This window comes from Mytilus californianus, unplaced genomic scaffold (genome assembly GCF_021869535.1).
Source record: "Mytilus californianus isolate M0D057914Y unplaced genomic scaffold, xbMytCali1.0.p SCAF_10, whole genome shotgun sequence".
Taxonomy (NCBI): Eukaryota; Metazoa; Mollusca; class Bivalvia; order Mytilida; family Mytilidae; genus Mytilus; species Mytilus californianus.
In genome coordinates, this window is record NW_026262582.1 from 60,361,540 (window position 1) to 60,387,245 (window position 25,706).

A 25,706-nucleotide genomic window follows, 5' to 3' on the forward strand; every position below is an offset into this window, starting at 1 on the left:
ATGGTCCCCCTCGTTTCAATTTTAATGTGGTGTTTAATTTACTAAATTCTAAATAAACACATTTGTACTTATTGAATATTTAAGAGATAGAGAAAAAGAGAAATGATTACAATGTTTAATCTGTTTGTGATTAGACACTAGACGAACTTTAATTCCATAAATAACTACTGGTGCTAAGAGAAGCCGAGATAACCCTAAAATGCATTGTATATGCTATATTCTGTAGCATTTTAAATTGATACAAAATTAAAGGGGGAAAAGCCACAAGTTAAAGTAAGCGAAAAACATCGTTGATTTGCTGGCCTGACTGTGATGCATGTACATGTCTTTGTACTTTGTTAGATTTGTTGTCATTATTTATTCATATTGTATTATATGAACCTTATTGTATTGAATATACTATCTATAAAAACCAATAGGGAAACATGTATCATATTAATTATTTACGGTAAACTATTTTAAATGTTAAAACTATAGTTTTGGACGGGTTCCACAGGTGGAACAGTATCTGCGTACCATACTAGAGCACCTGAAAAAAACGCCCAGTTTTAGTTGGGTTTGTGTTGCTCAGTCTTTAGTTTCCAGTGTTGTGTTTTGTATAATGTTGTTTGTCTTCTTGAATGTTTCTTGTTTTGTTTTTTTTCTTGGTTTTTTAACAATGGAGTTGTCTGTTTAATTCTAATTATGAGTTTGAATGTCCCTTTAGTATCTTTCACCTTTCTTCGAACAAAATAAAAATAGCATTCATCATTCATTTCATAATACCTATAAGATATAGAATATGTATCATTTCGAGAAAAAACATATCACTGTTGAATCATAAATTGCTTGCCTGACAAAGTATAAGCAATGGCATTATCCTTGGCTGTCACGGGAAGGCTTTTGTCCTTTGTAGTTGCAGCAACACTTTCTACAAGCGTAATATACGCAGTTTAAAACTAAGATGCAAATCATCTGGAAATTGAGTGTATGTGTGTGTGTGTGTGTGTGTGAGAGAGAGAGAGATAGGCCGCATATGTTGTGGTCGCATTACATATATAGCATTGCTTTCAAAGGATGTCGAATGGTTAACTCAAGATCAGTTATATTTTTATAACAGAAGAATACAAGTTTATCAAAATAAATGCACTGAAGCAATCGTACAGTTCTTATTACATATTCATCTAATGATATTGCACAATATGACAAATATGTAAGAGTGTATAATGATACATTGTATAGAACGTTGAGGAACAAAACGGAAAGGTCAAGGTCACCTGGCATGAACCTCATGTGAAATTATCTCTACATAGTAATATTCGTTAGACGTGTTGATAACAATAATCCACTAGGTGAACTGTATATTCATTTAATGTGTGCGCATAACCTTTTATCCATTTTGTGTTCAAGTTGACAAATGCACATTGCAGCTGTGCATGATTGTGAATAAAGGAAGTATACTCTGATTTTTTTTTATCTGATGTGTTTCGTGCTATGAAAAAGAAGAAAATAAAACATTTACCCGTCACTGCTAAAGAAAGACTGTTCTCCTTCATTTGAGTAGGCAAAGGAGTGTCTTCTACAAAGATATTACATAATTATGTATTATTAAACATAGTCCTACTGAAACGAAAAGTATAAAGACAAACGGTGTAGCCTAGATAAAAATAAAAGGACGAATTAAAAGAATCAAAATTCTGACTTTGGACACTATAATTAAAGAATTAAGATTATTGGTATTGTATAATAACATTGTAGGCGGTACTTGATAAATCTTGGGTCTTAAGTTGCTTTTTATGAAGTTATTGGTTGACTGATGACTAGCTACACACCGTAATTACAAAATTGAAGAAGGTCTTGTCTATTCAGTACGATAATATGATATAAACAGTTTAACTCCTTCTTAAACTTGTATGTTTGTTTGAATTTTTTATTCAATTGTCTTGCTGTCTTTTGACTGCTGGATCCCAATTATTGTCACATTAACCTATTCATACTTTTATGTCTGTTTGAGTTTCTTATCCAATTTAGTCAGTATAACGGAACTAAAAACAACTGTCATACATGTGAGAGGTTAAGCTAGCTATAAAACCAGTTTTGACCCACCATTTTCTTCTGAAAATGCCTGTACCAAGTCAGGAACATGGCAGTTGTTTTTCACTTGCTCTATTGATTCATAGAGTCTAATATTATCAGTTTTACTGGACCTGCCCACCCACCCCCCCCCCCCCCCCCCCCCCCCCCCCTTTCGTGAATTTGCCATGGAGTTCGGTAGTTTTGTTTTATTTTTTTTTCGAGGCAGATTATACCTGAATGTAAAGCTACGTCCACACTCAGTTGATACGAGGACACATCACTTGCAAGAACATAATATCTATCTTCAAGTTCAGCTGTATTTGTTTTTACTCCTGAATGCTCCATGTTAGCTGAAGACGATATTTGACCTGTCTTTTGAGGTCAACCCACTTCAATGCCACAGTTTGATAAATCAGTATTTCTTCAGTATTCCATATACATTTGCAATGAATTTATATTCATTTTCATCATAAAGACGACAAGCAAAAACAAGCATGAACAGATTCGTCGAAGTTTAAATAAGCGTTTCGCTGAAAATACCTATCCATGATTTGCAACAAAGAGAACAAATGCCGTACCTCTGATTGTTCCGGGAAAGCCTCTTTCTAATGTTTTAGTAGTATAAAAAACGTCTTCTACAAAAAAAAACATAGCATATGCGTTACTTTCTAACGATGAGAACAGAGTAAAGGAGAAAATAAATAAAAACATGACCATATGATGTTGAGGCTAACATGAAAAGAGAAATATCTTTTTTGTGTTTAAATATATCACTAATACATGGTTTGATATTTGGGCATGATTTCGATTGTATAAACTGAACTGCATATTTTAACATTAAGTTTTAGATGAAAATATTGTTGGAAGATTAACATTAAAAAACATATGTGTTGCTGTATGAAATGCACGACATATTTAGCAATACGTTTATTATTGAAATATTGATATTGACAAGCTTGTTGCGTAACGGTCAAGTTGATCATTATTTTAAAGCAATGCTTAGATGTCATTTTGTTTTTATCCGCACTAAGTTTCATATACTTCTTGCTAATGCGGAAGTTCGTGTCTAAATATAATATCTTTTGTATGATCATTTTTTTTTTAAATTTACTATTTACAAAATTTTGAAATAGTGAAGATGTTCTTATATGACCTTAACTGTAATTTGAAAAACTCCTGGAGATTGTGGGTCCTCAATGCTCTCCAACTTCGCACTTTATGTGGCCTTTTTATTCGAGCTTCACTGATGAGTCTTTTGTAGACGAAACACACGTCTGGCGTACAAAATGATTAGTCTGGCATTTCTGACAAGTATCTTTACATAACTGCTTAGTCAATTGTCTAGAGTACCCAATCTTAAAGTAAAGGACGGCCTAGTTTCAGGGATATATTTGTTATTGTCCGTTCCCTTTTTTTATTCTGGTGATTAAATTAAATTTGGAAGGATTGAGAACTCTCCCTTGCCAACTAAAAGTATAATCCAACCCAATGTGTTCGTGCCTGTTCAATTAAAGAACCTGTTCAAGGTATTTTTCCATAATTGTTTTTTTTTTCTCATAAATTTACAGGTATTCACATTTATTTCTCTAATGGCACAACACTCAAGCAAATGAGAAAAATGCATAATATGGTAAAACAGTATGAAATATATGAATCATATATAACATTTTCATTATTATGATAAAATTAGTAGTATTAGTTTATGGTAGTTTTAAGTTATTCCAGACTCAATTTTTGTTTAGTCGCGGATTTCTGTGTTTCTTTTCTGAAGGCAGAATCTTTAATAAAGATGATTTACCACTATAACACAAATCAATTTAACAAACACAACACGAGGAAATCACAAGATATCTAAACATTTCGAGACCGGATTCATCTACAGGGTAAACATCTTCTGATATGCATGCATAACCTGCCAAGCAATTATAATATGTTAATCTATACTCAGTCAAAATGTCACAATTAGGTATTGAACTCAACTGGTAAAATTACAGATCAGACGACTATTTTGGTATCAACAAGTCTAAATATCTGCAAATTAGTGATTGTGGTTGTTTCATGTTTGTCATGTTTGTTTTTTCGTTTTTTTGGTTTTTTTTTAATTAGACCGTTTGTTTTCTCGTTTGAATTGTTCCCTATTTTTTCTTGTCCTTGCCTTTTATAGCCTACTATACGGTATGGTTGTTTTTTTCTCATCGTTGAAGGCTGTATGGGACCTATAATTGCTTGTATCTAATTATTTGAACTCTTGCGCATCGAAACTCATACAAAATCTCCTTGTTTATATAGGACCGCTTAACACATGTTCTTAAAGAGAGAAAATATATGAAAATAGTACCTACCCCTGACTTCTTTTTTTGGTACACACCCAACTACATTATCACACCTGTGCAATATATATTTAATAGATAATGCTTGACAACATCAATTATCAAATTCATCATGTTTCGTGTTAATTTGAATAGTTATTTCTTGTAATTTCAGTATATCATCTTCTTTGAGAGGTGAACTATTTTAACTACGTTAAAATAATCTTGCATATCGTTGAAACATATATTGAAAAAAAAAAAAACAAATATGAATATATAATCGTGTAATTGAATGTAATGGTGTCCTCAACAGAATGATATGAAGCGTTTTACACACTACTTATTAAACAATCATCAAAAACATTCTCTTTATACAAAGACATCTGTATCGGACACCTAATTGACAAACATCATCGACCCGATATTTTTATGAGGCCTGTTTTGTTTTTCCATTAAATACCATAAGCAACATTGCACGATACTATCACATTAAAAACATAAATACTAATTTTTGACACACTTATATATATCAAATAACTGTTAAATGTACACCTTTTGATTTTCAAATATTGTGTGCTTATTGTGAGGCACATTAATTGTGGCCATGAACATATATTTTACTTTTGTCAAGTTTCAAGTTGATTTTAGATTTTTCATGTTTGGTATGTAATATTTTTTCACGTATCTGTAATGACAGTAATATGAAGTTTTAGATCTGCTTATATTCCATATTAAAATTCTATTTTTTCTTTTTCCTTGTCGAGATAAAAAAAAAAATGGGTACCAATAGTTAAACGCTTAACACCCAGACAAAAATAATCTTGGTAATTTTCTATGCACATCTTGTTTGTTCATTTTCTTTTGGCCGATGTGGGGCTTCACATGCTTTATAAACACTTCTATTGTGTTGACCTCATGTACCGTTTCTGTATATATCAGCTGCTCATATCCAAATCTCCTTTACAGAACAAACCAACAATTTAGACATAAGAACCCGTGAAAATAGCAAACATAATACTGCTTAGATTGGACTTTATTCGGACTAATGCTATGTCTAAAAGGTAAGCCTAGAAAGGTTAGCCAACATCTATATAATATTATTCTTGCGTGAACTTAAACGTTTCAAACCAGTTTGATGTTGATGAAAGTACTTTAAGTGAATCAAGTTTGGTGTACCTAGTTTGAATACTAGTAACCTTGGAAAAGTGTCTTACTCATTATATCGGATGGTCAATTCTTTCATATTTCAAAATGGATTGTGGCATCAAAAAATATCTTAAGAGCCTTCCAGAGTTATTTAGAAATATTTACAAAATTAGAGACGGCAAATTCACGATAACCTATAGAAACATATACAAAGTAAAACAACAAAAATACCGAACTGCAAGGAAAATTCAAAACGGAAAGTTCCTTAACAGTTGGCAAAATCAAAAGCTCAAACACATCAAACGAATAAAAAACAACTGTCATATTCCTGACTTGGTATAGAATAGGGGCAAAAGATACCAGAGGGACATTCAAACTCATAAATCGAAAATAAACTGACAACGCCGTTGCTAAAAAAGAAATAGACAAACAGACAAACAATAGTATACAAAACACAACATAGAAAATTAAAGACTAAGCAACACTCACCCCACTAAAAACTGGGGGTGATCTCAGTTGCAAAGGAGGGTAAGCAGATCCATCCTGCTCCACATTTGGCACCCGTCGTATTGCTCATGTTAGTACAAACCCGGTAAATAGTCTAATTCGGTAGGTCACATTCGTGAAAAGGGAACGGGATTGTAGTATAGGCATTTCCTTGTGTAGAAATTGGTGTATTAAACCTGGTTTCGAGTTAGCTTAACCTTTCACTTGTATGACAGTCGCATGAAATTCCATTATATTGACAAAATGTGTGAACAAAACAAACAGACGTAATCAGTAAAAATATCAAAAATAGAGGTACAGCAGTCAACATTGTGTTATAATCTCAATCACTATAACAACAAACAAATATGTCCACAAAGAAAAATAAAATGGCATATAGACAAAGGACATACGCCAAAATTAAACACAAAAATACAAAATATTACCACAGCACAACAACACAATGGCGGGATGCACAAGTACCAAGCCACACCTATGGTTGAATATACTACAATTCGAAAGAATATGTTAGCAATGCAAAGAACATATTTGCATACGAATAACACGTATAATAGTTAAGACTGTAGAATAATAAAACTAACATGTTCTTCCATATAATAGAAATCATCCAAACCATGCCAACATGGAAGGGTTTATGTCTCTTTGTTAAACTGAACTTTACCAGAAATTCTCAATATTTATTGGAAAACTATATTGTATCTTCTGGCTTTGTTTTGCTTGAAAATCTGAATGAGTAATGCAATAAAAACAAGTAGATAATTACATGTTCATTGTATAAATTGTATTACAAATTACGACAAGTAACTCTTGTACTGCACGCTTATGAAAATTGTGAAATATCTCTTGAAATCAAAATAGTATGTAGAAGTATTTTACCTCTCTACACTTTGACAGTTACAACGAGCCAGACATCTTTCACCGAATCTGTTGTTTCCACATGGGGTGCATGGGTTTCCGTTTATAGATGTAAAACCAATGTTGCACTCTGTAAAACAGGTCATAATATAAATATGATATGTTATCTATTTTCCAATAGTTCATTTGGACAAGTCACTCGTTTGGTTTGTGTTTGCAGTTAAACCGAAGAGTGTAGATATTAAAATCGAGAACTTGTTCAAATTCCGTATGATAGATGCGAATACGAATATTTGTCTTCATGCCGAATTTATTTTTATTTGCCAAATCAGGCTGAATTGGACTATTCAAAATCAGATGTCCTGCATTTCTGTCCCGGTTTCACCTAGATAAAAAATAGCTAATTGTGTGTGATCCGTAATGAAATAATCTATATATTACATATTTTTATGAAAGATGCACGAGATTTGCCTTTGAACTCTGTAAAGTATAAAACCGTGACAATTCGAATTAAACTCACTCAAAAATTTATAATGATTGTTACCGATTGTCTTTTATTAGTTTTTACTGTTACTGCTGTTTACAAATAATTTGATCAGTTATTATATAAAACGTTGTTACAATTTTTGTGTTTTTGTTTTTGTTTCAAAACAACCTTTGTAAAGTTTGCATGTACCATTATTACATTAATATTATTTTTTTTCTTTATGAACATACTAATAATATTTCTAATCTTTAATCTTGTAATTATTTACTACTGGTGAAATTCAATGCATTCTTAAACATTTAAAATCTTTAAATTGCTATTTTTCTTTACGCCAACATTAAGTACAGCAGTTATGCCATTCTAGCTAAGATAGTCCTAAGATAGCTTCGATGTGCATGCTGAGACATGTCGTAAGTTGGTCCTAACATTATCTTAATTTATTCCCAAGAGAAGTCTCAGGACAAATCCTAGGATAGATTCGATAAACAGCCCTCTGGTATCTTTGATTGTTTTTTTTAAATAGTTGAAATATTGGCTGCGGATCAACATATATGAGATTGCATTCCAGTAAAAAAAATGCTACCATTCTACCATTGTTTTATTCTCTGATAGCATACTTGTAAATTATAAGATTAAAAGTCTCTATGTTTCTTTGGCATTTTAACCATGCATGAGCATGTGAAACTATTACTGATATAATACGATTTATTGTTAATCGTTGTCGTTGAAGTTGTATATCTATGATGTATATTTACATAATTTTAGCTGCTTGATCGTATTTAGTAGGACATTAGCCAATTTTGTTTGTTTGGCTTGCTCACACTGTTTTATTAATAAAACGGAACTATAAAAACTTGTCATTAAAGTGGGAGGTTTCGCTTGCTATAAAACCCGGTGTAACCGACCATTCTGTACCAAGTAAAGAATATGTCAATTGTTGTTTGTTCGTTCCGATGGTTGATTTTTTCGAAGGTATGCTTTTGCCAGGTTTTACGGACATCCTTTTTTTAAGAACTTACAGCGATTTCGGTATTCGTGTAAATACTTTTTTAACTTTCGTCAAAAATATTCTTAATATGCGATGGAGGTCATAAAGGAATCTAAATATATGTGTGTTACACCGTGTTATTAAAGGGACATTTGCTACAAAATTGACAAAAACATTAAAGAATGCATTGTTTTTTCTTTTTTTTCTTCTTCAAACATTAATGAATGGCTGATATTTTTTTGTTCAAGCATATTGTTTTTCTTAAATTGTTTAACATTTCACAGCGGTATAACATGTAACTTTAATTATTCTTCCATTAGTTTATTTATTCTGTATTTACATTGTATCATATATCAGATTTATTTGTTCAGTGTATGTTCACTGGTGTTAATATGTCTTTTGATTGAGTTAAGCCATTTCAATTGATATTTTATAGTGTGTCTTTCTATGTTATGATGTTACACTATTGTTTCAGATAAGGGTGAAGGTTTGGTACCATTAAAACGTTTAAACCCGCTGCAATTGTTTGCACCTGTCCTAAGTCAGAAATCTGATGTTCAGTAGTTGTCGTTTGTTAATGTGGTTCATAAGTGTTTCTCGTTTCTCGTTTTTTATATAGATTAGACCGTTGGTTTTTCCCGTTTGAATGGTTTTACACTAGTAATTTTTGGGGCCCTTTATAGCTTGCTGTTCGGTGTGAGCCAAGGTTCCGTGTTGAAGACCGTACTTTGACCTATATTGGTTTACTTTTAAAATTTTTGACTTGGATGGAGAGTTGTCTCATTTGCACTCATACCACATCTTCTTATAACTACAAACGATGATTTACGTATATTTCAATCTTTGAGAGAAAAAAAAACTTATGGCACATACTTCTATTTTTGTAACTAATGTTTATATAACGTAACATTACCATCGACAGTCTTGAGAAGTCATCACCGTGGTAAATAAGACGACCGACTGACGTCGTCTCATTAATTATACATACATGCTGATACTGTATTTCCAAATCATGCATTGTTTGTTGTTTTCAATGGGCCAGTTTAATATTGGTAATAATCACAAACTGTAACAATGTCTTCCTATAACAGAGGCCTTTTTGACAGCAATTACACAAAAAAGGGAAAAAGTAATCTATATGTTTATTAAAGTGACTTTCCTACCCTGCTTATTAAGTGTAAAAAAGCTGTTTGTATAAGTAACATTACTCTTTCTTTTAATTTTCATGTCAATTTTCATAATTAAAAAAGTTAAACCAGGTATAATCTAATACTATATTAAGCAGTGAATATTGTTAAACCATTGCCGCCTTTTTTTGACAGAAATTGCAAAATGAAGGCAACATTAACCGGATTCAATACTAGTATTTACCTATACATATACCATGTTTGTCTTCATAACCTGCACAGCAATACTCTGTTTTGCTATAATCAAAGTATATAAAATAAAACCAGAATACATTTTAATAAAGTCTTTTGCAATAATAATTGCGTAAATTATATTTGCGTTTCAGCATAGGTATGTTTTAACAATAAGAAGCTGTTGCATGCTTTCCAATTGGACAATTACCCATCAGACACTAACTAACATGCATTCAAAAAACGATAGGTCACTGAACGGCCGTCAACAACGCGAAAAACCAATACCATTTACAATTAAGTTTTACAAAAAGCTCAAACAGGCCATTATGTTGCACAAATCAAATAAAAACACCAACGTCCTCATTAATGATAAAACAAATTAAAGGAAAAGAAATATAAGAGACATCAACCAACGATTACAACTGAGTTTTAGGATCTTCACATGAAATGGGCAAATTCACAATTTCGTTATGATAAACATGTGTGAGAGCGCTTAATCCTGTCCATGATCGTGGTATTACAGCAGAAATAAGAACAAACTGTAAATTTTTGTTGAAAATGCTTGATTCATTAAAGTGACACAAATCACACAATACAGCGATTATTATGTGTGGGTGATAATTATGTAGTACTATAATTATTGAACTTAGTCATATAATTGATATCCAATTGAAATAATGACTTAAGTACAACAGTCTATTAATCAATCGTTTACAAAATTTATTGTGTGTTTGTGTTACATTGATCGATCAGGAGTTAAAGAAAATATTATGTTGCGTATTTGAATGTTAAGACAATGACGTACAGTTTATTCTTGCAAACTATGTGTTCATTGTTTTCGATTAGTACCAATCGTAAGTAACAGAAAAATGTGAACCAAAAAAAATGTACCTAGATAAAACAATTTTAAAAATCGATTCAGTATATAGATTAGTTGCATGTAACCAATAACAATAAAAGTTGGCATGTTATAATAATTTATACAAAGAAAAATTGGACTGATTTAGAATTGCGATATGTATCAGATAATGCAAATTGTTTATTTATTTGAATAACAAATTTTTAAAAAATATATCACAGTTTGAAAAACAATATGCATTAAAAAACGTATATGTCAAACAAACAATTGATTCAATCATTTAAAGGATGTGGTTCGAATATCCTGGAAATATTGAATAGAAATAGCTCTACATTGTAAAATTGAAAAGAGGTCATTTCCGCAGAGGTCAATTTATGTAAAACTTATATATATATAATTAGTTTATATAAATTATGTAACGATGCCTAAAAGTTGCATAACGAAAGTCAACAAATAAGATACAATAAAATATGTGAATGTTGGGTTTATAGAAGGTTATTATAGGAAGTATATCATATTGATTATGCTTCCTTTTCGGCTTAGATACAAGGATGTGTTAGGTGTATTTCATTGAGACAATATTCAAGATGGGAAAAGAATAGGACATTCCAGGGCTTTATTTGGGCCAAAAATACGAAAATTTAAAAGTTATTATAAGTGATTAAAAATATCCTAGTAATGGAAACGTAATACCTTTTTGATAAATAGAAACATATTTCACCTTTGACGAGTAACAATGGCCCAAACCATGACAAAATGTTTAAATTTATGAAATTTCTTGATTTTCCTAGTAAATAATATGAACTTTAGAGTTCATATTTTTTTTTATTTTCCTTAATAAAGTATATTTGGATAGGGGAAGTATGTGCGCACGCATTCGACAACATATATATGCCGATGTTATGAAGATAGCTACAATAAAGTTTCTCGAAACGTATGTTGATGTTTCTTGACTTAGCAAAAAGACAAACGACGTTGAACGATTTTTTATAACAATAATAAACACACATGTACATGTAAATCTACGATTTCAGTGAACCCATTTTCCATTTTGCGCATGAAATTTTTAAGGATTTTTTTTTTAACTCAAGAGTTATCAAATTAACGGTTAAGTGTTACATGGATCTGTATCAAATATATGATGTACTTACAGCGAGGAGTACAAAAAAAAACAACAAAGCAAAAAAACAAAAACAAAAAACGCACAAGTCGAAGCAAATCTGACACCGTCATAGTTAAAAACGAAAAACGACGAAATTGCGAACACGTTCATTAAACGTTATCAAGAACCCCATCTGTAACAGGGGTACTCAGGTAGGGTAACCACCTCCTGCTCCACATGTAGCACCTGCCGTGTTACTCATGCAAGTACAGATCAAGTGATAAGGCTCAACTGGTGATATCAAATTTAAGGAAAATAGGACGGGACTTTGGAAACGACAATTGGAACATATCCGTCAGCTCGTAATGGCGTACTAACAATGCAAGACCGATTAAGAAAGAGTACCACATGATCAACACATTTCATTTTATAATTGCTATATATTTCAGTTGTTACTAAAGTTAAAATGAAATATTTATACAAATTAGTAAGTATATCAGTTTTTTTTTTTTTTAATAAAAAGAAACTTACCTTCTAAAGTCTTCACATACATTCAAACCTTCCAAACTTTTGCCTTCATGTATAGTAAAGACTATTAGCAATACAAAGTTAACTGACATTTTTTTGTTTCGGTGCTAGCAACATTCATTATCAGTCTTTAGAGTGATCAGATATAAGGAAGAATTTTCAATACTAATAATTGTCGGTAAATTTAGTCATGAAAGCACGTAGAATAACTACAGATTGAATGTAACCAACTTCCGACCTCGTGATGGACTCGTTCAAAGTTTATAAATGAAAAGGCCCGAAAAAGGGTAATGTTATTGCCAACCTTAACATTTCTCTTCATTTGCAATTTATCTAAAGAAACAAGCTTAACTAGTATGATTAACAGGTTATGTAGATTAGCTACAATAATGTGTTGCATATGTGTCGCAGTTTATAATTATTGAATCAATAGGTTGCAATAAACAGACCAGAAGATGTAGTATAATTGCCAATTAAAATTCGACATTATTATATTTCTTTGTTTAGTTCATTCAATTTCATTCACTCTTGTTATTCTGCAGTTGTGGAAATAGTATTTTCATCCCATGCGGAAATTTAGCTATACATTGATTGATTCATGAATTGATTGGTATTGAACGCCACTTTCAGAACTATTTGCTATGTTGTGGAGGTCAGTTTTTATTGGCGGAGGACACGGCAGCTATACATAGAAGGCATCGTAATTCTTATTGATAAAATTGAGAATGGAAATGGGGAATGTGTCAAAGAGACAACAACCCGACCAAAGCCTTTTTCTTTGACTTGATGGTTTCTTTGTATATCATAATGTTACATATCACTGAGTGGTAAGTTTGTGATGTATGTTTACACAGTTTTGGCTGCTTGATAAATCGTCACATTTACATGTTATATACCAATAAGCAGATGTGGTATGACTGCCAATGGGACAACTATCCACCAAAGCTCAAATGAAATGGATGTAAGCACTTATACAGGCAACCGTACGGCTATCAACAATAAAAAAAAACATACCGTATGAAAGGCCCCGAAATAAAAAAAAAAAAAGAAAACGCGAAACAATTCAATTGAGCAAAAATAACGGCCAACGCCTGTTTGGGGAGCTCACTAAATGTTGTCACTATAATATAACTATAAACAACTGTCATACTAGTCGAAAGTTGAGCTATAAAACAAGATGTAATCCAGTATTTACTTCGGAAAATGCCTGTACCAAGCCAGATATGTGACAGTTGTTGTCTATTCGTGTCATTGGTTAATGAGGTCAAACGCTTGATTTTGTCATGTTTAATAGAGTTTCACCTTTGAATTTACTTTGGAGTTTGTTAATACTTTTTTGTGAATTAATTTCTTAATATCCAGGAAAATATTCATGATAACATTTGAAAAAAAGCCACAGTGTAACTATAAACACTCATCTTCACATTCTATACTAAGTCTATATAGATAAGAAGATGTGGTATGAGTGCAAATGAGACAACTCTCTATCTAAGTCACAATGTGTAAAAAGTATACAGCTACAGGTCAAAGTACGGCCTTCAGCACGGAGCCTTAGCTCACACCGAACAGCAAGCTATAAAGGGCGCCAAAATGACTAGTGTCAAACAATTCAAATAGGAAAAACAACGGTCTAATCTATATGAAAAAACGAAAAAACGAGAAACATGAATGGTAATTCTGTGTATGTTTACACAGTTTTGGCTGCTGGATAAATTGTCACGTTTACATTTTATAAACAAATAAGCAGATGTGGTATGACTGCTAATGGGACAACTATTCATCTTTTGAATTTACGATATTATTTAATCTAACAGACCATTGATATGTGACTTTGTGTCCGAAAAGTTTATGTTTTACTAGGAACTTGAACATGTTGAATAAAACCTTGCTTTTTGTAAGAAGATGGTGCACATTCTTTTTTTTTAAATTGAAAATGAAAGACGGAAATGAAATTTAAAAAAAAATTGAAAATGGAAGACGGAAATGAAAATAGTCGTCTTTTTCTGTTTGACAAGCAATACGAATATTTGACTGTCCATAGAAATTCTCAATTTCTTATTATTTAGTTTTTATTATTTATTTCTAGAAATATAAATACATGAATAAAGATAGGATAATGTATCACGGATTTGTTGTTTCCTCTATTCATAGTTCATGTAGTGATGTGTATCGCTGGTTGTAGGGACCACAGTAACATACGAGTTGAGATGCCTGCAGTGATCTTCATTTCCACTGTTATCAATGATAGTGCCATACGATCCATTTATGACTTGTAAATATGAGCTACTAGCTACATGTGTGTCGTCGGTCAACTGAAATGCATTATGACCTGCATTTACGGAAACGTTTGGATATCCGTTTTCTCCAATGATCCTAATCGCATTTATCTTGTTTCGTTTTTTACAAAAGCAGGTAAAGCCCAAACAGCCTCCAATCATAACCAGTACGCCAAATATTGCAGCCCAGAAGATAAGCACGTTCAATTCAAATACTGAAAATGTTTATATATGAAATGTTATATATGTATACATATATATATATGTAATTCATGATTAGATTGTTTGTGAATGTCAGTAATACTTAGAGATCGGAATCAAAATCGACAAAGATATATATCTTATCAGAACTAAACCAATATCATGAATATCTAGTTTGTATTGTTTGCTAGTGTTGTCAAACTTTACATGAAGTTGTTTTTCACTTGTTCCGTTGATTGATCACGTTTGATTTTGATAGTTTGTATGGACTTTTGCCTTTTTGAATGTGCCTGGGCGTTCGGTATTTTTTTATACTTTTTTATATGAAAATATACTCATTTAAAATCTTAAAATACAGTTTCTAATAAAAAACTGTCGAACTTAACTTGAAAAAGCAAAACAAGTCATGTTTTTGTACTTAATTAAACCAGTATGAACAATCATGTGTCCGAAATATTTAATGACTTCCATTGACAATGTGTCAGGAAAGTAGGCTACATTTTTTTTTTCATTTTGTGATGCATAAATTAAATAAATATACTACTGTATGTGTCAATTAAACAAAACATCACGATGATCTTACCGAAAAAGCTTACGACGAAGAGACAAACAAGTTCACAAAATAATACAACGAATTCTCAACACAATTCAATTTTAACAGAAAAAAAAGGAATTCATTCTGTGTAACAGGAATATAAGTTTTGTGTGTTATTTTTCTGTGTAATCAGAAGGCATGGTAACTTTTGATGACCCGTCACAAGAAAAAAATCAGGGGAAAGTAAGGAAATTTGATTAATGTTTGACAGAGAATAAATAAACTTTACCGAACCGCACGTCAAAAACTATTAACTTACCCTTCGATGAAGCTATAAATCGGCTTAGAATAGAGAAAATAAATTAAATGTTTAAATTAAGCATTTAGGTTAATCAACTTCTGTTTTTTGGTAGGATTTGTGTTATAGTCTTTGGTTTTCTATGTTGTGTTGTGTATACTGTTAGTTGTCTTTTGGAAGTTTTTTTTTCGCTTTTTGTCTTGACATTTTCAGTTCGTTTTCAACTGATGAGGTTGATTATTATTATGATATTTTCCTCTCTCTTCTCTTTAATTATGGTTGGCTGATGGCATCAGAGATGTATATTTATCGTAAATTCTTATAGAAAAACAAAATGTTTCGGAAAAAATATTTAAATGGAGGTCATTAAAATCATTAAATTATTTATTCCCTTCAGGACTATGTTAAGGTCTGTGTCCTTGTTTTTGAGATATAAGCCATTAAACATTTGTCGGGAAACGATTCTATTTAGATTGTTCATGCATTTAATATTAGAACCGTTTTCTTTTAAAAACAAGGAAAAAAATATTATGAAGAGTAAGTTAGTCAGCTGGCAAAATTCGTAATAGTGTAACATGAATATAACCGGAGGATTCTGAATATAAAAGAAGTAAAAACAAGAGGCTATAGAAGCTGCCATACTGTCAGAACGGCTAAACACTCCGTATTAGCAACAACATCGCAGTTGGAGCAGGATGAAAGCAAAAAGACAGGCAGATCCAAATCTGTAACTTACGTACATTAGTCCGCAATATCCAAAAGGATAGCCGGACCTTAAAACCAATCACCATCTTCATCAGCGTACATATTTATTTTCTAGACGAACTAAAGTACAGTCTGAACTCCTTAGTTGATGAACATGGAATTTGATATATCACCTTGAGAAGCATATAGGTATCGAATCGCTTCAATTTAGTTTTCACGTACAAACACATCATCTTTTATCGTAGGAAGCCTCGAAAGATTTGTCAGAAAGTATACTTCATGTAACTCAGAATTTTTGACCGAATATGATATTTGAATCATAGAATCATAGGAAAAGCTGAGAGAGTGCAGAGGAAATATAAGTATATGTAAAACCGATTACTATGACCATATCTTTATTCAAATAACTTGAATTAAAGTTTCAATGCTGCTTTTGTGAAACGTCATTTGTAAGTTTCTTTCATTTGTATAAAAGATCATTTAAATAATTCGTGAAGGCACTAGAGTGACATCCCGTTTACTCACGACATACTCACGGTAATCTGTCACTCTTTAAATCTTTTTCGGTAAGGTCATCATGATGTTTTATTTAATTGAAAAATACAGTAGTTTATTTACCGAATTGCTTTTCTGAAGAATATTTGAAGTTAAACTATTAATTAGAACACAACACTGAAAATTGCTAAAAAAAACAACATTTTTTATACATTAAACAACTTTTTCAAACGCCTGAATAAAATGTGTATTGTAATCATCACTCTTGCTTTATAATTAAAATAAACACTAAATGGTGGCATTAAAATCAAATTTAATTTCAAAAATTAACTTAAATCAGGGTTTCCTGAAAGATATACTAAAACATGGTTGACTACCAAAACAGTCAACGACATTTTTACCCGTCATTGATTCGGAATGGTTTCCCACCACAGCTCTTGTTGTATAATTGACATTTTCTACAAAGATAATTTTAAATTTATCATGTGAATTATGCATAAATTAAAAGAAAAACTAACTTAAAAAGAGAGAGCAGTTTAAACATATGTTATTGATCAAAATGATAAATGGATAAGACACAAGTTTAAGAACTTGGTAACGTATTCTCCAAAAAGGGATAGTAATCAACATTAATGAACAAAGAAAAAATAAACTTTCAAACAAATGCTGCAATTAACCTTACAACAAAATCTCTCCGTTTCTTGATTAATCACGTTTCGCATCTGATTTCATGAGATTATCATGTTTTGTGGCGTATAAACAAAGTCGACACGAAAGCCAAAAAAAAAACGTTCAATGTACACATACAACATTAACATCGAAAGGGAAAATATGTGAACTACAAAAAGTGACGCCATTTTGCAAGTTTAACAATAGTATATGTACAGACGACAAAGTGCCGAAGTAGCCAATTTGCAGCCTGTTCAAGTAAGCAGTTCAAGCAAAACTCATCAAAATACCAGCTTTTAATTCTGAACGCAAGGGGCACGTTTCATCTACAAAAGACTCATCAGTACCACTCTATTCAAACAAGTTAAAAAGCCAAATAAAGTACGAGCGAGGTCGTAGATCATTATAGCATGTTGGGGATTCAAAGTCTAGAAAGGTTTTTTATATACAGTTCTCTATCTGATAAAGTAAAAATGTTTAAAGATATTTCTATATAAATTTGAGATGACCAAGATAGTTGAACCAATTTTTCCATTGCTAAAAAGGCGGAAGATACAAAGGGGACATTGAAAAAACATAAGTCGAGATGAATTGACAACGTCATTGCAAAACAAAAAACGAAAAACGATGAAGAGACAAACAAGTTCACAAACCACTACATTTAAAACTGAGGAATAATCAAAATAAAGTCGTAAGAACATGAAGAACTGTTAAGTAAAAGCTGCTATACTCTGAAAAAACCTACCGCCAACTTCAAACTTTTGAACGCACCCATTCATATGATCACACCTGCGTAAATAAAAAAAAGCACTGACATTTCAATATACAGGAGGAATAATATGTTCACGTTCATTATACGTGAAACTTGATTATGTGATAAACATTGCAATGGTTATCTTACCTTGAAGATCTTACCTTGATCGACAAAGGAATTTAACACGACTGGTGCTATATGTGGAACAGGAAATGCTCACCCTTTCGTACATCTTTGTTTTTGTGGGGCTCTTATTGCTCAATCATTAGTTTTCTATGTATTGCAGACATTCTGTTGTTGTTTTTTTTTTTTTTTTTTTGCGAAGGCGTTGTCATTATTATGTTGTTTTAAAATCATTGCGGTTTTTTATGTTGCGGTTGTCAATTGATTCGCTTTGCACCACGGCTGTTTTTTTTTTGTTCTCCTTTGTAAGGAACAAGTTCAAAATATGCATAGAGCTATTAGTTGATCCATTTAGCATCCATCAATTATTTCACCTCCTTTATCACATTATTACGACGATATTATGTGGTCCCTTTAGTATCTTATTTAATTTGTGACGAAGCCTTAAAGAACAACAAAATCTAAGTAACTGTTAAATGAGGTCTTAAATGGCCGTTTTACATATAAATTTAAACACAAAACGTGTCTTCGTGAAATATCAACCCATTGGTTATGTCATGTGACCATCGAGTTCAGGCAGTTTTAGAAGACATTTAAAAAGAAAAAAAGAAAATACTGTAAGTGAATGTATGTTGATTTCATTTGATTGGTTTACTTCCCTTGTTAAAAAGGCTAAACAGATGCCTGATAAAATTATCGAGATTTGACTCATTCAAAGTAAATGTTTAAACATACACTATCTAATTTTAACAAGACAAACCGCAAAAATCGCAAACCTTATTTATGTGTTCGGTACAATTAGAGTTTGGTCTTATACAAAAAAGAAAACAGAAATTATAAATGATATTCGTTTAAATACAAAAGAAAAATAATTTCATTTTTATTTTACCTTTCTTCATTCTGATTGCAGTTGCAAAGGTTAACACATCTTTCTCCAAATCTGTTGTTTGGACAATGGGTACACGAGTTTCCTCCTATTGACATAAAACCAATTTTGCACTCTGAAAAGCACATGAACAAATATTGGTAAATGAAATTCTATGTTTTGCCCCGGTTGTAAAGAAATGTTAAACATAACGGAAGGTATGTTGTAACGTTATATATAAATAAGAAGATGTGGTATGAGTGCCAATGAGACAACTCTCCATAAAATTCACAATGTATAAAAAGTAAATAATTATAGGTCAAAGTACGGCTTTCAACACGGAGCCTTGGCTCACACCGAACAGCAAGCTATAAAGGGCTTCAAAATAACTAGTGTAAAACAATTCAAACAGGCATAGAATGTTTGAGAGTCAACATTGTAAGTTTTGTGTGAGTGTGCTCAAATGTAGAATAATGTGTTTTAGTTGAGAGGACCACTGCCTATTCAAGCGGGTTTATTAAGTTTTGCCGACTGCCTTATCAATGAACAAAAAAAATAAAAAAACGCCATTGTCTAATTCTTGGTGGCAAAGGTCAATATTATGCGAAAAGCTAGTTATTGAAAATGTATATATTGAGAGATTCTTGAATTAGAAATTTAGAAACGAGTTTTAAAACACAGATGTCTTAAATAATTATGTTACAGATCATTCTAAGATACTGCAAAGAAAAGTACTGCCGCGTGTAATTGAACCTTTTCTATGTTTATTATTACCTATGATCTTAAACAATAACTGTCCTCTATGACAAACGAGACGATTTTAATTTTGAAATTATCAATTTCCCCCCACATTAGAAGCAATATACCAACTTCACCAGCATATGGGATATACATTTCCCAACCTATTCGGTATTCAAGAGCTTGCAGCTACTATTCAGACTTTATTAAACCTCACCAGTGTCTGAGCAGAAAGTTGATGAACTAGGGTTTTGTCAAAGAACGTTTGTCCTTTTTTCTAAAATGGTTCATCGGAAGATGCTAAGACCTTGTTGATAAATATTCCGCATCAACTTCACAAATAATACATAATGGTCTTGATGTTAGATTGTAGGTACTGACGTTGTTCATCATCTTACTTACGTCTTATATTGTTCTTTTATTTGTCTTTGTAAATTATTAACCTTAACTGTTAGGTCCATTTTTGGTAATATCCTTTTGGTGGGGCTCGGTACTTATACATCTCGTAATTGTGTTATTGTATTTTTTGTATTCTTGTATTTCATTTTTGCGTATGTGCTTTGTCTATATGCCATTTTGTTTTTCTTTGTTGACATATTTGTTTTTTTTTATATACTGATTAAGATTATAACACAATGTTGACTGCTGTCCCCCTATTTTTGACATGTTTACCTATTGTGTCTGTTTGTTTGTTCACATATTGTTGTCAATATAAATTTCCGTGTTGAATTTTCTTTGGAGTTCGGTAATTTTGTTGTTTTACTTTTTGTTGATTTCATTATTTCTCTTTAGATAAAAACGAATCTTATCTAAAACAAATAATAAGTACCAAATTAATCATATTTAGAAGATGTCCTTAATTAGGTCTTCCCACTTTTCAGTGGAAATACCTATTGGACTTCTGATTATTATTTTTTTTTCTTCCGTCACTTTAAATTCTTGCCGGAAGTTTTTGTTTCGCAAGATGTAGCTTAGATCTTTGATATACGGTATCGAACAGTTTATACGCTTTTGAAACTGACACCGTTTCACCGAACACTTTTTCTTGTAATAGTTATCACCCCGAACACTGTTTTACATTTTATCTCTACTCCTTCGTAACCGTAAAGGAAACCCTCAAATTTTTTTTTTCCAAATTACTCGTTATATCATCAGGATGTCGAAAAACAAATTGACAGAAGCTATCATGAGACTCCATATGAGAGTTACTTTCTCTTGTGTATTTTATATAAGTAGAATGTATTTGTAACTGGTAAATCATTCGTAAAAGAGACCTAGGGTCTTTTGACTTGAGGTCCAGGGTCCACCAAAATGAAAATGAAGTCAAGGTCAAAGATCAAGGTCATGTTTTTAATTTTGATTATGGCTTAGTATATCATCTTATCAACAATCGTATAAAATATCGACAAAATATTTTACTGAATTGTTAGTTACGACATGTCACAATACATATACATAAAGGGTGCGTTGACTTTTAATATGAGTTTTCTCCCTTGTTATATCTAAAATTACCTGTGATATAACTCATAAACCATATACAGTAGAGACCTAGGGTCTTTTGATTTTAGGTCCTTGCTTTATGACCTTATGGTCAAGGTCAAAGGTGAATTTGACGTTCTATATTTTGACATTTGCTAATAATTCATATTTATACGTGATAAGGCTATTCTATCTTTTGAATCAGGTCGGTAGATATATGACCTTGAAATGGTCGACCGGAAGGGATTTTTTGAAAATCTGGAAGTAGCAATTTCCTGCACTGATCTCAATTAAAATCACCAAGAACCATATTGGAATTATCGTGGAGTAACCGATCAGATGGTACCGAAAGTGATTTTTTTTAAATCGGAATTTGCAATTTATCTCCCTTATTTAAAGATAAGTATATATAAACTATATAATATTGGAATCAGTGTGACGTAAGCGAGCATATGAGATCGGAAATGACATTTTATAAACCGGAAGTAGCAGATTATCTCCCTTATTTCATAAAAAGTATATACAAACCATATAGTTTTGAATCATCATGAAAAAACCTATGATTTGATACCAATAGAAACTTTGAGTAAACTGCAGGTAGCTTCATGTCAATTATTTAGACATTTCATGTGGAAAGACCTTCAATTGTTCTCTTAACAATTGGTTTTCAATTACATTAGAACTGTTTTTCAGTTATTGTTGTTATTTATTAAATATAAGTATATACCATCACATGATATTTTATAAATTGTTGAAAACAAGAAAATCCTAAACGAATGTGAACAGAATGAAAATTTTCCATTAAAGCTTCAAAAACGTTTTCATACCTGTACATGTACCATTTATGTCTTCATAGCCAGAACAACAATACTCTATATTCCTGAAATAATAAAAAAAACAGATACACAAAAAAGCTGTCTGAGTGATTAAAAAAAAATAACAACAAAATTTTGAATGCTATATTGAATAAAATAAGTTTGTTAAACATATTATAGTATCTTTGAACTATTATATTGTTAAAACCATACCTTTGTGTGTCTTCACATACTTTAAGACCTTTTAAACTTGTGCCTTTATCACTAAAACTAAGTATTAGAATTATGTAAATGACTAACATTGTGTCAAAGTCGGTAATGGTATCTAATAAAAATTCTATCAAAATATCAGAAAGCCGGAAAAATTGTTTTTTTAATTCCTAAAAAATATATATAAATGTAACCAATGAAATAAATACAGATCGGATGTGTCCTAGTTAAATGGAACAAAATTCCTTAATAATCATCAAGTACGCGTTCATTGAAGTTAATTTGAAAAAAAATACAATTGGATAACGATAAGGGGGCAATTTTATAGTATTTCAACAGCGCATTTTAAATCATTTGAGGTAATCTTTGATGTGTTTGAAAACGTACTTATGTTATGTGTATTTAATTTATATTTCCGTTTAAAATCTATAAACCTTAAACTATGTATACATTTGAATTATGTCCTAGGTAAACCGTACTGGGTTTTGACAAGTTGTTGTGTATTCCTGAATTGACCTACATGGTTAAATACCGAGATGATAGTATCAATTAAAGAAATAGAATCGTATTTCGTAAAATATAATAAATCATGAATGGCAAAGTGAAAAAAAAATAATGCGTGTTGGTATACAGAGGCGTTAATCCGTATATTTGTTATTACTGTGGATTCATTTATTTTCGTGGGTACCAATTTTCGTGGATTATGAAAACCTTACATGTTCGTAGATATTTAATTTCGTGGTTAAGTCAAAGTTTGCATATAAGCCTATAGAAAACTTATCATGTGTTGAACATTTAATTTCGTGGTTAACCTGTACCCACAAAATGCACGAAAATTGGTATCCAACGAATAATAATGAATCCACAGTATTTAAAATTTTAACAATATAAATTATGACTTTAGTCTAAAAGATTAAAATAAATGAATAAAAGTAGATATGAGGTATACCTCAATTACACATCCACAAACACACAATTGATTTATCAAATGATGTCAGAAATGTTTTCAACTAAAGGCAGGTATCGTTTTGCTATACCAAGCCATAATTATTAATTATTCTGAGTCTAGAAAAATTGTGATTGAACGAGACAATCAAAGATTCATTAGCCGGTTCCCGAACTTATGATTTCGTTTGTAGTTATCGTAAAATGATATGGACGTATTGTACAACTTTTTATAATCATTTCCTTTTAACTACTTATATGTACCTCTCATTACTTAAGTTATCGAAATTACAATGGGGTTGAAACTATCTCTGCTAAGTCGAGAGAGTCGTAAGAAGTCGTTTCATTTACTAAAATTGTGTTGTTGTTTTGTTTATGTCAACTACAGTACTTGTATTCTTAACCTATTACGTTATTAAAAAGTAAAATAACAAAAAATACCGAACTCCAAGTAAAATTCAAAACGAAAAGTCCTTTATCAAATGGCAAATTGAAAAGCTCAAACACATCAAACGAATGAAAACAATTGTTATATCTTCTTGAGTTGGTACAGGCATTTGCTTTTGTAGAAAATGGTGGATTCTTTTTAAGACAGTTTGCAAAAAGGTGTAAAATAAAAGATTGTGTGCAAGTTATTTTAATCATAATATGTCGTCCGATTCCTGTTGTCAATAATACCGTTAATACTCTATGTTTGGTTCATTTATATTGTTTTACAAAAACTGTATTTGTTACAATGGTTTTTCTCTTCTAAGTCGATTTTTCGATTTCCGAGATTTTAACATCGGTAAACGACGTTCATCTTGATTTTAGCTACAATACAATATTCTTAATACGCGTGGATTGACAACAAATTCAGACAGAAATCTTAATCATGTATTGTGACACATTGTTTCCCGCCATATGAACTAAATATGTGCGTGTGCAAATCATTCCATTTTAAATGACTAATAATAGTCTAGTGAAATTTAATAATATAGCACTTTCCTCTACTGAGAAACCCAGTGGAGTATTTGAAATTAAGAACGTAATTAATTATGAAGTTTTCTTTGTCTGTTACCAGTAATTATCGAATCCAAAAACATAGTACATGTATTTATCATCGAGGTCAAAAGCTGATATGTGACAAAGGTGAATTACTTAGATATCTATTTCTTGTAGTAAAAACAATGAACATTGCACCTAATAAACACATTTTATTCCATTATGTTAACCAATATGTCATGTTTATATTTGGTTGTCTGTGTGCAGACTTTCAGAATAAAGAGTTTCCATACGTCGCTGATAACGATACACTGAAGATGTATGACATTTTTTTAAAGTACAAGAACACATCTGCGACATCGCGGGTCCGTGACTGAACTTAAGTACCTATGCCTTATTTTTAGCCTGGATTTTTAGTAATGATAACATCCTTATTGTAACGTGCACAGTTTTCTCTACTTTCAAAATCTTTCTGTTTGAACCCGTCCTGATTTTCTTACTACAATAAACTTACTATAAATAAATTTAATTTTTTTAACTAACTAACCAAAATTAAAAGTGGTATTGATTTTAAAGAAAACAGACTTGTTACATAGTGTAATATGATGTAACATAGACATGAAAAAAATACACTAGCAGAATTCTAGGTTCTCCTGATAGAGGAGGAATTAAAAGAAAGTAACAGGTAACTGGACACTACATGTAACATATATCATTGGTACCAGTATCGGATTCGACCCGGAACTTGTTAATTATTGGTAATATTAATTATGTGGAAAACAAAAGGGCCTGAAATAGTGTAATTTTTAAACAACACCATTATCCTATTTTAGTTCTATGTAAAGTTGAATTCTTTGATTCGTCGTTGTTACGTCATGCTGGCTAACAAATTGGACCTCGTTATTTTAGTAGTATAGATGTCAATATTTTAAAATCTATTGTAACTTTATTTAGGTATGCCTTTTGATTTTCCTAAGGTATCGTTAATATAAGAAAGACGACGATGAATTTTAATAATGTGATAATGTTTTATTTCCATTACATTTAATTTAACCGACAATATTCCATGTATCAGATAAAGAAAAACTGGCATTAACTGCGGCATTTTTTGTTTGTACGACACATTAAGTTTATTTCACATGTATCTGTTTTTTTTTTATATATTTCAACTTTGAAAAACAGGGAATGATTTTTTGTTTCTATCATTTTTTTCCAGCGGGACATCAACAGTCTGCAAAAAAAAACATTAAACAATTTCAAATCTTTTTATGGTAATGAAATATCATTTTGAAGTCAATTAGATTGATAACAAAACAATGAAATATAAATGACAGAATGCTTCAGTTTGGTTAGAAAGAAACTTTTTCATCACTGTGTCTTTAGTATTTTTTTATTAGTTTTTGTACGTTGTATGGAT

At 31.3% G+C, this 25,706-nt stretch overlaps 2 protein-coding genes across 2 annotated transcripts; both read right to left on the minus strand.

Annotated features, from left to right (window-relative positions):
* Positions 1 to 806: 806 nt before the first annotated feature.
* On the minus strand, positions 807 to 12,353 carry LOC127719114 (uncharacterized). The gene is made up of 7 exons (XM_052225138.1): positions 12,201 to 12,353; positions 9,719 to 9,771; positions 6,894 to 7,002; positions 4,398 to 4,441; positions 2,634 to 2,690; positions 1,502 to 1,558; positions 807 to 910 (listed from the first exon to the last, which is right to left on the minus strand). Exons 1-7 carry the CDS (start codon positions 12,287 to 12,289, stop codon positions 807 to 809), a joined length of 513 nt encoding a protein of 170 aa, XP_052081098.1. The 5' UTR covers positions 12,290 to 12,353.
* Positions 12,354 to 14,158: 1,805 nt separating this feature from the next.
* On the minus strand, positions 14,159 to 22,461 carry LOC127718312 (uncharacterized). Its single transcript, XM_052224308.1, has 6 exons — positions 22,364 to 22,461; positions 22,163 to 22,215; positions 19,143 to 19,254; positions 18,122 to 18,165; positions 17,109 to 17,165; positions 14,159 to 14,688 (listed from the first exon to the last, which is right to left on the minus strand). Exons 1-6 carry the CDS (start codon positions 22,450 to 22,452, stop codon positions 14,339 to 14,341), a joined length of 705 nt encoding a protein of 234 aa, XP_052080268.1. The 5' UTR covers positions 22,453 to 22,461; the 3' UTR covers positions 14,159 to 14,338.
* Between the last annotated feature and the right edge of the window lie 3,245 nt (positions 22,462 to 25,706).

Excerpts from the sequence above, each read along its gene's own strand:
- LOC127719114 (XM_052225138.1), bottom strand. The coding sequence starts at position 12,289 with ATGTCAGTTAACTTTGTATTGCTAATAGTCTTTACTATACATGAAGGC. Across the intron at positions 7,003-9,718 it reads CAAACATGGTATATGTATAG|AGTGCAACATTGGTTTTACA; the intron begins GTAAATACTAGT and ends CCTGTTTTACAG. Across the intron at positions 911-1,501 it reads TCTTTCTTTAGCAGTGACGG|AAAGTGTTGCTGCAACTACA; the intron begins GTAAATGTTTTA and ends TTACGCTTGTAG.
- LOC127718312 (XM_052224308.1), bottom strand. The coding sequence starts at position 22,452 with ATGTTAGTCATTTACATAATTCTAATACTTAGTTTTAGTGATAAAGGC. Across the intron at positions 22,216-22,363 it reads GTATGTGAAGACACACAAAG|GAATATAGAGTATTGTTGTT; the intron begins GTATGGTTTTAA and ends TTATTATTTCAG. Across the intron at positions 19,255-22,162 it reads CATAAATGGTACATGTACAG|AGTGCAAAATTGGTTTTATG; the intron begins GTATGAAAACGT and ends TGTGCTTTTCAG.